At 41.2% G+C, this 13,193-nt stretch overlaps 1 protein-coding gene across 1 annotated transcript in view; it reads right to left on the reverse strand.

Annotated features, from left to right (window-relative positions):
* Positions 1-8,102: 8,102 nt before the first annotated feature.
* Positions 8,103-13,193, reverse strand: part of MS3_00006102 (uncharacterized protein) — a 40,700-nt gene continuing 35,609 nt past the window's right edge. Inside the window, exon 3 of the mRNA XM_051214210.1 lies at positions 8,103-9,162. Coding sequence (XP_051067357.1) covers positions 8,719-9,162 — 444 coding nt within the window. The 3' untranslated portion in view covers positions 8,103-8,718. The remainder of the gene's footprint in view (positions 9,163-13,193) is intronic.

Consider the following 13,193-nt stretch of genomic DNA (forward strand, 5'->3'; position numbering starts at 1 on the left):
CGGAATCCTGCCTGTTGGTCACGAAGTTGGGCGTCTACGCAGTCCTTCATCCTGTTTAACAATACCCTGTTGAAGACTTTTCGCGGTATTGAGAGAAGAGTGATGCCCCTGTAGTTATCACACCTGCTGAGATCGCCTTTCTTCGGTATTTTGACCAGAAGTCCTTCTTTCCAGTCTGTTGGTACTTCTTCCTCATCCCAAATTTTGCTGAAGAGAATGTGGAGTATCCTTGCAGTTGCCGCTACGTCTGCTTTTAGTGCCTCTGCTGGGATGTTGTCTGGTCCTGCTGCTTTGCCACTCTTGATTTGTCTGATGGCCATGCTGATTTCTTCAATTGTTGGTGGCCCAACATTGATTAGAAGGTCCGTGGGTGCTGCTTCGATGTTGGGTGGGTTCAGTGGGGCTGGTCGATTCAAGAGTTCTTTGAAGTGTTCTACTCACCTGTTTTGTTGTTCTTCAATGTTGGTGACTACCTTGCCTTCCTTGCTTTTTACTGGTCGTTCTGGTTTGCGGCGATTTCCAGAGAGTTTCTTTGTCGTGTCATACAATTGTCTCATGTTTCCTTCTCTTGCAGCCTTTTCCACCGTCGTTGCTAAATCTTCCACATATTTACGTTTGTCGGTTCTGATGCTCCTCTTCACTTGTTTGTTTATTTCCGTGTATTCAGCTTGTGCCTTGGCTTTTTCTGCTCTTGTTCGGCTGGTATTGATCGCTGCCTTCTTGTTCCTTCTTTCTTGAATCTTATCCAGTGTATCAACAGTGATCCATTCCTTGTGGTGGTGCTTCTTGTGACCCAGGACCTCATGACATGTTGAAGTGATTGCCTCTTTGATCCCCTTCCAGTTGCTCTCCACAGTAGTTCCTTCTCCAGTGAGTAGATCATGAAAGGCCTGGAACTTGTTGCTGAGGTCTATCTTGAATTTGTTGAGTTTGCTAGTATCCTGGAGAAAGGCCGTATTGAACTTTTGTGATACTGTCTGCCCCGTTGTCCAGTGCTTCTTGAGTTTCAATTTCATCTTGGCGACCAGTAAGTGATGATCTGATGCTATATCAGCTCCTCTCTTGGTTCTCACGTCCTCTATAGTCCTCCTGAACGTTTTGTTGATGCAAATATGGTCGATTTGGTTTTGTGTAGAGTGATCCGGTGAAGTCCATGTGGTTTTGTGTATGCGTTTATGTGAGAATATGGTGCCGCCTATGACCAGCTTATTGAAGGCACATAGATTTGCAAATCTCTCACCATTTTCGTTTCTTTCTCCCAGTCCGTGTCGTCCCATTATGTCTTCATATCCAGTGTTGTCCGTTCCAACCTTGGCGTTGAAATCTCCCATCAGAATGGTCAGGTCCTTTTTGGGCACTTCTCGACGATTGACTGCAGCCTATTGTAGAATTGATCTTTAGCGTCTTCATTGTAGTCGTTGGTAGGCGCATAGCATTGGATGATGTTCATTGAAATGCCCTCTTTCTTTGTTTTAAACGACGCTTTGATGATCCTTGGTCCATGAGATTCCCATCCTATAAGTGCATTTTGCGCTTGTTTGGACAGCATCAATGCAACTCCTTGTGTATGTGGTGCATTTTCTTCTTCATGGCCGGAGTATAACAGGAACTCTCCTGTAGTTAGTCGTTGTTGTCCAACTTGTGTCCAATGTGCTTCACTGATCCCAAGTACCTCTAGGTTGTATCTTCTCATTTCTGCAGCAATCTGGAAGGCTCTTCCGGTGTCCCACATTGTACGAACATTCCATGTACCTAAATAAATGGTCGCTCTGTTTGTCAGAAGGGGCATCGGCCTCGTAACTTCCTAAGGAATTCGGCTTTCATCATGAGGCGTCATAATCCTTCTAAATGAAGACCTTCTGACTCCCAGGGCAGAGTTTAAAAGATTTGAATAATTTTTTCTGGTTAGCGTTTTTTTAGCGAGCTAGTTTTCTACGGGATGGGGACGCTAACCCCATGCCCAACCCTCCTCCTTTATCCGGGCTTGGGACCGGCAGTAGCCCCCGGAGGGACTCCAGGCGGAGTTATCCCCGCTACATATGGCCCCGAAAAAGAATGGAGAGGTTAGGCCATGTGGAGATTACAGAGCACTGAACAAACAAACAGTCGCTGACAGATACCTTATACCGCACATCCATGATTTCACCTACAGTATAGAGGGCACTACTATCTCCTCGAAGATCGACTTAGTCAGAGCATACTACCACATCCCTGTTGCCCCACAAGACATACCGAAGACAGCAGTAACAACCCCATTTGGGCTATATGAATTCCTGCGTATGCCTTTTGGACTGACTAACGTGGCACAAACCTTTCAGCGGTTTATCGACCAGGTCATTAGAGGTTTACCTGGGGTATACGCGTATATCGACGATTTATTAGTAGCTAGCACCACTAAAGATGAGCATATACAACAACTACGGCAATTATTTATGCGACTCAGAGAACATGGCATTTCTATAAATATTGAGAAGTGTGAATTCGGAAAAGAATCTTTACAGTTCCTAGGTCACAATATAACTTCTCAAGGCATCACACCAATAGCAACAGAAGACGACGCCATTAGGAATTATCCGCTACCCGACTCATGGGAAAAGTTACGCCGATTTCTCGGGTTAATAAATTATTACAGACGATTTATCCCGAATTGTGCGTCAATAATGCAACCATTAACAGATGCGTTACGCGGACACGCACGGACATTCCAATTATCACCAGACGCGATCCAAGCATTCGAGCACGCTAAAAAAGCACTAAATAAAAAAGTGACACTAAACAGACGAAAGAGCGAAACACCGTTAGCTATCATGACGGATGCATCAGACGTAGCGGTAGGAGCCGTTTTACAACAATTAGTAAATGGCATATGGGAACCGCTCTCACTTTTTTCGAAAAGACTGAATCCGACACAAACAAGATATAGTACTTTCGGAAGAGAACTCCTAGCGATTTACTTGGCAATAAAACATTTCCGACATATGATTGAAGGTACCATTTTCACAGTATATACAGACCATAAACCCCTCACAAAAGCATTAAACGCCAAACAGGACAACTACTCGCCAAGGGAAATCCGACAATTAGGATTTATTTCCCAATTCACGTCCAACATACAGTATATCAAAGGTAATAGTAACGAAGTAGCAGACGCGTTATCCAGGACGATGGTCAACGCTCTCATCCAGTCTGAAATCGATTATCACAAGTTAGCAGCATTACAAAATAGTGAACGATTCGTATGGACAAACATGAATCACGATGTACGTAATTGGACACAAGCATGCATGAAGTGCCAAAAAGTCAAAGTACATCGTCATACTAGCTCTGCAGTGGGTCCGTTTTCACACCCAGACACTAGATTTGAACATATACACATCGATATTGTAGGACCACTGCCCGTTTCAAATGGATACAACTATATCTTTACATGCATCGACAGGTTTACACGATGGCCGGTAGCAGTACCGATAAAAGACACCTCAGCTGAAACGGTAGCCAAAACCCTAGTTGAAAATTGGATTTCTTACTACGGTGTACCAACGATTATCACAACTGATAGAGGAGCACAATTCGAAAGTCGACTCTTTCAACAGCTTACAGAACTCCTCGGTATTAAACGAATCCGAACGACATCGTACCATCCAATGGCAAACGGAATGGTCGAACGCCTACATAGACAATTAAAAGCGTCCCTTACAGCCGTCATCGTTAACAACGATTGGTCTAATAAACTTCCTCTGGTAATGTTAGCTTTAAGAGCAACAATTAAACAAGACATGGGATGTTGTCCAGCTAAAAGCACATGAGCGATTTAAAAATAACACCTCCCAGGCCACAACAACGACGAGTATTTATACCACAGGAGCTGCATAACAGCACTCACGTATTTATTAGAAGAGATAAAGTATAACCACCTCTTCAACCGAGTTACGACGGCCCATTTAAAGTGATAGAGAGGACAAATAAAACCGTTACCATAGAGAAGGCTGGGAAGACAGATGTAATTAGCACCGATCGAGTAAAACCAGCTTTTATCGATAGCGATATTCAATCAACAAGTACAGACTCCTCTAAGATGGTCACACCAGCGAAATACGAGTCCCAAGAATCAACGACCTTAACGCAACAAAAAGACAAGACTGCGATAACAACAAGATCTGGTCGCAGAGTAAGATGGCCCCAACATTATGTCGCTACAATTTTCTATTAATAATAACCTACTATTTTAAATATTAATCATAACTTCTACTTCATTGTATACACATGCATTATTAAACTCACGTTATACGCTGTAAAACTCAACATATCTTATGTACCCTTACACTTATACGTACAATTTTGCTTAAAATGTAAAAGCAATACCGCATTCCTTCTATTTCTTGATATTATTTTATATAACCTCACGGACGGACACAAACCAAATGTACAGCACACACTAACTTCATCGTAATTTTACATAAACCTTTTTTTCAAACGATTGTAACTACCCTATTCAGTTTAATACTTTTTTGTGTGCAAACACAGACATTTTTCCATATATCTTTGTTTGCAGGGGGGAGCTATTATAGTGACTCACGTGCAATTGGGTTTATTCTCATTTAACTCAGTTAAGCCCTTTTGCTAACTCATTTAGCGGACAAAGTCACCGCATTATAACAACTTATTGTGCCCTTATTATTTTGTGCTTGTATGAAATACGTATGCTTGAATATTGCTTACGGCCTACGCATTTATTCACTCTGCTAGTCTTACTACTAACTGCTTATTTGATTCGATTACTCATTCATTTCACTAGGTATATATTTGTCCATGTTATTCATATTCAACACACTCGTCTCGCTCTTGCTCTGGCTTTCGCTCGCTTGATTGTATTCGCTTACCCATATTCGCTCACTCGCTCGATCGCTTGCTTGCCTTTCGGCACAACTCTTCTATACTTGTTTAACGCGTCTGTACATTTGGATATATGTGCGTGGTCTCGTAATAAACGTAATCAACGCTTCGTATTCGCCTTCTGATTAATATACCGTTGGAACGTTATATAGAACGGTTATCAAGACGAACTGTATACGAAGTTTAAGGATTATATCGAATACCGACCACCACAACCTAGATCTATTAGGCTTAGACTGAATCGAGAAAATTGATACCTTGGATAGTTTATTAAATAAGGCATGTTCTCATAAGCCTTCCCCTGAATCAAATGCCCACGATGTAACATGTTCCTATAAAATTCCTGAATTAAATACCTCCAATGTGATATGTTTTCATAATGATTTCAAATCAAATGTCTCCAATAAAATACGCTCTTATGAGATTTCAAAATCCCATGCATTTTGTATTAATGGTATTTCCACGCCCAAATCCTCCATTTTCTTTCAAATTCCAACCGCATCTCACATAAATTATCTTCGGTAAAAGCATGCAGTTATATTCCAAAACAAAATGGGTTGCTTGAAGTTCACCAAAGTATTTTTGTCACTAAATCAAAACACAAAACCCGTCTTCATACCGAAACGACCAGTGTCTTATGCTGCTTTGTCAGTCATCGATAAAAAACTTGACAGATTGGAAGGGCTAAGTGTCACTCGGCTAGTAAATTGTTCACTATGGGTTGCTCCCATAGTAGTTTTGCGAAAGGTATGTGCTGAATTCTCCACTGGTCTGAATAATGCCTTGGAGGGTCACACCTGCCCACTTTTCATACACGAAGATTTATTTGTCAAACTAAATGGAGGGAAGTATTTTGCAAAAACTGATCTTGCTGACGTATATATCTAAATAACGGTTGATCCAGCCTCCCAATCACTACTGACGATTAACACCCACAGAGGCCTCTACCAATATAAAAGTTTACATTTTGGTGTAAAACCAGCGCCAGCTATTTTCCAACATATAATGGAAATTGTGTTGGCGAATTCTCCAGGTTTTGCTGTCTATTTGTATGATCTAATTGTTACAAGTCCCAGTAAGTCCGAGTGATTTAATCGACTCGATACTGTTTTAGACAAAATATCTAAGTATAGATTCTATCTAAAAGAAGAGATGTGTACATTTTTCATGGACTCGGTGAAATAACTTGATTTTATTTTCGAAGCCTAGATACAGAAAACGTTTGAGCTATCCAAAATGTGCCTCTTCTATCTAATGTTGCAACTCTTCGTTCATTTCTTGAACTTATTAGTTATTAAAGTAACATTTTGTCACAACTGCATAGCCTCCAAACATGCATGAACCATTTATTATCTAATAATGTAAAATGGAACTGGTCAACTGACTGTCAAAAATCTTTTGGCAAGGTAAAGTCATTATTAACTTCAGATCTACTACTTACATATTTTGATCCCTCACTGGAAAATGTTGTTGCTGCAGATGTTTCTGATTATGGTGTCAGTGTTGTTATATTCCATAGGTTTCCGGATGGCAAAGAGAAAGCTATTGCACATACTTTAAGAACGTTGACTTCGGCAGAACGCAAATATATTCAAGTTGAAAAAGAAGGATTGGCCTTAATTTTCGCAGTTCAAATGTTTCACAAAATGCTGGATGATAAAACATTTAACCTCTAGACCATTGAATCGACATCCTGAGGTGTTCATATTTAACCTCGGTCAATCTACGATAATGCTCAATAATCCCCCATAGTCCGCCACAATCGACACCATCGTGTAGAGGTCAAGCATTCGTGTACCAGACCGAAGGTCCTGGGCTCAGTTCTCGTGTGCGAGGTCATTAACACACACAGCAGGAGAATCTCATACTAGGACAGAACGGCCATCTAATACCTCCAGGTTTCTAATAGTGGTCTAACTTAGATCGATTCGTGATTCGAGCCTGACATTATTACCATTTAGCTGTAGATTAATGTCTTTATGATATCAACTTACTGACCAATAAAAAGGAATGAACCCTTTTATTGCCATTTTGACGGTTGTTTCTTAATTATTACTAAGGTTTTTCTTACTATAAACGTTTCAATAATGAAATATAATACTACTTACAAGTAGTTACTATTTCATCTTTAAAATATCTGATATGATTAGCGATAATGGTGGAAATTTAAATGTGTTAACGGGTAAAGCTTAGTAAATAGTCATATGAAATATGACTATTATGAACTAATACAATCGACATTCCATAAATGGAATGTATGAAATCGGGTATTATTACTATTGCACTACCGTTAATGGTTAGAATCAATTACAAAGTTTAAAATCACTGTTGACATTTTCAATAATTACAATTTTAAAGGCAACTACAGTCTGAAATTCAACACTCACATAACTACATTATTCTGTTGAACTTACTGAATACAATACAAAATTGAATGTTTGTATTGTATTAATAGATAACCCGACCGTTGTTGCTACCTTGACGTGGCGGTCGGGCTTGCCTATCGTGATGAAGCAACCGATCTATACTGGCTGGAACAATCCTTTCTCAAGGTCCTACCATGTCAGACAGGTCGGTTGAAGAGCGGTAAAACTAAAAGCAACAAACCTAAGGTCTGAAGGCGAATTCGTACTGCTGACTGTACAGAGTTGTGACGGTAGTAAGGTGTTTCCTTCAGACAACCAGCATAACAGCGATGCTGCCTTCCCACAAGAAGGGGTGAGGTTAGGAAAGGTCGACCCTAAAAATGCACACCTCGTGTTATCCCACGGATATCCGTCTACGACGATAAGGTCTCAACAAATATGGAGCTAACACAAAAATTACACACAAAAAGGTCGTGTGTGACCGACCTCAAGCAGTTGTCCATTGGGCACTGCGGTCACGCTCTCAGGTCACTAAGACCACCTCTAATCCAATTTCGTTTTCAGGTACCTCCAGAAGAACCCTTCTGAGGTGTGGGCAACCGGGAAGTGATAACTCCCCTCATACATCTAACAGCACATATGACCACTGGTTAATAGATGATCTGTTGAAACTATGTTCACTCATAGATTTAATTAATTTTCTAAAGTTAAAATGACTAAAATTTATAAAGACACTGATGAGTCCTACATAGAACAAAACATTCATCATACATTCTCTTACTCATCACAAATCTATTTATTCTATCAAAACAATTGAATTAGGTTTAAAAAAAAAAGAAAATACAATAAAAAATAGATTTATATTTCAGTAGTTGGTTTTTTTTTTATACAAAATAATAAAATAAACTCTTTTTATTCAAATGATGAATATCTAAAGGGTTAGTGTTTTCTTTTAACTGAATAGTTTATTAATAGTAGATCATTGTTATCAACTGTTTAACATTTAACAAAAATTACTGGTTATCAAGATTAGTTTCAGTTTGGAAAGGACAGAAGGACCTGATCATGATAGTCTTTCAGTTGATCCAACTTTCTTTTGAAAGAGTCTATGGATCTAGTTTCAATCACGTGTTGAGGTAATGAATTCCACTCGTTGATTCAAATGTATATGTATATTATTAAAGATCAATTATAATAGTAAAAATATAAATTATATTATTGAACTAAAATACATCGATCGTTTACTTTTTTTTTCATTCAGTAATTGACTACAAATCTGAATTACATATAAATTTAAAACACCGAGGGGGGAGGGAAATAAAAGGAAAGAGGGAGAGTGGGAAGGACAGAAAGAGAGAGGGCGGGAGGAAGTGAGTGAGTAAGGCAAAGGAAACAAATATGTATCATTACAATATAATAATTACAATAATAATAATAATAATAATAATAATAATAATAATCAACAATATGAAGAACTTGAAAAACATACATAATTTTGTGAATTATTATTATCCCAATATTCAAAATTATTACCTCTATATACTACAGCAAATTCTAATTGATAAAATTTAGTTTCTAATGGAATTGTTGGTAAAATAATTTCAGATTCATTTGTTTCTATCCATTGATATGTATTAGTGTTAGTTACTAAGTGACTTGATTGATCAATACGTATTAATGATGGAGATTCTGTGTAAGTTCTCCAATTATCTAATGTATAACGTAATTTTACTTCTTTTATTATATCTGAATAATTTGATTGTGTATCATTTACTGTTTTTACTTGTACATTAAATGAATACAAATTTTGTGAATAAAATTGTGATAGACATACTTTTTGTTCTAGAAGACGTTGATTAAAATTAGCACATTGGATAGGATTTGGAAATGTTGGTTCCCATTTCTTGAAGAAAAAAAAGAAGAAAAAAACAAGTTTAATAGAATCAGAAAATGATTTTGTGGAATTCTCTGGGACGACATTCGGAGAACATGTCCAAGTCACCGAAGTCGGTGTTTCAAGATGGTGACACCAATTGAATTATCATCTCTGCGCCCGAGCACACGATGCCGAACCTCTGCATTACTAACATGGTGTTGCCACTGAATGTCAGCAATCCTTCGGAGACAACGATGATCGAACACAGAGAGTCGTCTAACGTCCTCAACTCGGAGAGGCCAGGTTTCACAAGCATAGAGCAAAACTGCTCTCACCGACGCGTTGTAGATCCGACCTTTTACAGCCAGACTAACATCACGAAGGCGCCAAAGATGGCCCAGATTGGCATAAGCCGCTCTGGCTTTCACTATTCGTGCACTGACCTCATCACTCACACCCCCACCAGCACTTGTGCAGCTACCCAGATACACGAACTTCTCGACTACTTCTATCTGCTCACCATCCAGGGTGAGTACAGGATTGGAATCCTGCCAGTCTTGTAGAAGTACTTTGCACTTCGAAAGTGCAAAGCACATACCATACCTACGGACACTGATTGCCAACTGATTAAGTGCGGATTGCATGCCTTGGGCATTATCGCACAGTAAGACAATATCGTCCGCATACTCAAGGTCGAGAAGTCTTTCTCCAGGCAACAGGTCCACACCACCATTACTTACATTCATCAGAGCTGTTTCCAGAATGTCATCGATGGCAAAGTTGAAGAGGAATGGTGAGATTGGGCAACCCTGTCTAACCCCACTGCTCGAATGGAACAATGGAGAGAGGTGGTTGTATGCCCTCACTCTGCCTGAGGTATTTTTGTATAGGGCTTTTAGGATGTTAATAAACTTCTCAGGCGCACCCTTCTTCAATAGATGGAGGTGTCCTAACATTTGGCGGAGGGTGAAGATATGATCAATACATCCTCGACCAGAACGAAACCCAGCCTGCTCCTCGCGAGTCAATCTTTCTCGGGTTTAGAACAACCTACGAAGTATGACGGAAGCCAATAGCTTGGACGCAATCGGAAGTAGACTTATCCCCCGATAGTTGTTACAGGAACGACGTGAACCCTTTTTAAAGATAGGGACAACTATCGACTCATTCCATGACGTTGGTACACTCTCTAGTTCCCAAACCTTTGTAAACAACGTCGTCAGTTCCATAGTCAGAAAGTCACCACCATCTTTAAAAAAGGCCGGAGGTAAGTCATCTGGGCCAGGTGATTTGTAGCGCTTCAAGAGTTGGAGTTCCTTGCGGACTTCCTCCTCATTTGGTGGATCAGTCGTCACCGGCCATGGAGGGCAGGACAGTCTGACCGATGTCGCCGGAGCAGCAGGCCATTTGAACTGCCCTCCGAAGAATTCTGCCCATCATCCAAGGCGTCGATGGATGTTGGTGATTAGCGTTCCGTCATCCTCGCAGATTGTTTCGCTCACACCAGACTTCTTGCTGCCAGTGGCTCGGATGAGCTGGAAGAGCTTCCGGTAATTACCAGATGCAGCTGCTGCTTCCAGCTCATTAGCACGCATCGACCACCAGGCTTCTCGGTCCTTACACAAGCTTTGCCCATTTTCACTACGTAACATCCTTCGTTTGTGGTCAAACTCACGGTTATCCGGAGTAGACCGACGGGCTTCAATGAGTTGTAAGGAACCTGCAAAAACCCAGTGCTTAAAAGCGGGACGTTTCGCAAACCCACAACTGACTGTACCCGCCATTTTCATGGCGTCATGCAATTGCAACCAATGCTCATCTATACTTTTCGGTGGAATGGTAGCTAGCCTAGAAACTAGCTCGGTTCGATACTTACTAGCAACAGAAGTTGCAACCAGCTTGCTAACATCAATCCGTTGGTGGCGGTCACTTCGTTGGCCACTGAAAAGTAAGGTGAGATTGGCGCGGACCAAGGCATGGTCAGAGTCCAGATAGGTACTCCAAAAGGAGCGGCAGTCTTGTACACAACCACGCCAGCGGTAGCTGATCGCGATGTAATCAATCTGAGTCCAGGCTTGAGATGCAGAGGGAGGACGCCAGGTGGCACATCGGCGATGACTGTGCCGGAAGTTAGTGCTAGTCAGAAAAAGGTTGTGGTCTGTGCACAGTTGCAGTAGACGGTCCCCGTTATCTGACCTGCGACCAACAAGTCCCCATCGGCCACTTAAAGGACTCTCTTCTATGCTTAGACGCCCGACCTGAGCATTCAAGTCTCCAGCTAGTACTACAATATCTGTTGAACGCACTTTCTGGAGAAGAACAGATAATTGGTGGTAGAATTCATCCTTGATTGCATCCGGGCTGCAATCTGTCGGGGTATAGGCGGAGATGACGAAAAGACATCGTTTCTCACGCCGATTTCTTCTCACTTTGATGGAACTCTCCAATCTAACAGCACATAACCAACTGTTAATGGGGATCCAATCGACTAGTGATGCCTCAGCTCTAGCGCTTAGTGCGACACCAACGCCAGCAAGACCGGACGAAGATGCCACAGGGTCCCCTGATAAGCGCACGTAAAACAAGCTTTTTGAAGCGACAGATGGAGATCGAATTTGTAGTACTTTGCCAGAGTCTTGAATACGGGTCTCGGATAGACAACAAGCATCAATATTAAGACTTTCCAAAGACATAGCCAGCCCTATCTGTTGTCCGACTTGCATAAGTGTGCGAACGTTGAAGGCAGCCAGCTTGAATGGTGCACGTGGTTTCAGAAAAACTGCTTCAGCGTTCGTATTCGGTGGTAACATACAATTCTCAACCGGACAGTGACTCGAGAACGTTTAGATACAGTCGAATTTCCACCATAGACGAGCTGCTGTATAAGTCAAAAAGTAAGGATAGACAGAGTGGGAATAAACGAGAGTGAATAAATGGCGTAGTAAATAATAATAATAATAGTAATAATAATAATAATAATAGTAACAATAATAATAATGCGAATCGTTTGATTGTTAATCGAAGCAAGAAAAGTATTTTCCATAATTATCGACAGTTCATCATATTTGTGTGTGGGCTGTGATAATGCCCGAATGCCCAGACCGAAGCAAGTGGTTATCTTAGGGGGCCACACTCCGAGCCTTTAACCTAAAGGTCTGATCCACAAGGCAGTGGAGCATCGTAAGGAGATGCATTCCCATGGTAGCCAGTGACCAACGATTGGTTCATACGCCATTTGTTCCTTCAGGATACTGGAGCCCATGTACACCACTGATTTGGTTTGGGATCCGGTTAAAGCGCCAGACATTCGCTTTTCGTCCTCTCACTTCCATAAAAAACAACACCTCCGCCACGAGAAGGCAGTGAGTAGGACTTCCTGGCAGAGGCTGTATACGCGTGGCCATGTGAGAGTATTTCGAGGGGGAGGGCGGGCCCACCCCACTCTCGGCCATACCAGGGCATTTAGGGGCGTCCATGAAAGTTAGATCATTATGAAAGACTTGAAAGCACTAGACAGTCCTTTCATCCTAGTATGGGACTCCTCAGTAGTCTGGAGGTTAGGCGTTCGCGCATCACACCGATAGGTCCTTGGTTTGAATCGTTCGGGGAGGGATCGTGGATGTGCACTGTTGAAGAGTCCCATATTAGGACGAAATGGCCATTCAATGCTTCCAGGTTTGCCATGGTGGTCTAGCTTCAATTGACTCAGGAACTCAACTACTAATATCATATGAAATAAAATTTTTAATCAATGAATAAATGAAAATTTAGTTAAAATGTTTAGACATCTAGTATTTCGTGATGTTAGATGGTAGTTGGAAGTAGATGACAGGAAACACTAGATCTATGTTTTTTGCTGTTTGGCACTCATCAGCGAAGTGTACCTGTAATCTTGAGGGAACTGATGCTCCCTGACGGATTCGATTCCATTTCACTCAGTCTCACAGTTAGAGACGTTACCACTGGGCTATCCAGGCCATGACTGACTTCCTGTAGGCTGAGATATATTTACAATTAATTGGTTGATAGGATTTGATATACACTAAGAAGGACCTGAG

The sequence above is a fragment of the Schistosoma haematobium genome, chromosome 2, assembly GCF_000699445.3.
Source record: "Schistosoma haematobium chromosome 2, whole genome shotgun sequence".
Taxonomy (NCBI): Eukaryota; Metazoa; Platyhelminthes; class Trematoda; order Strigeidida; family Schistosomatidae; genus Schistosoma; species Schistosoma haematobium.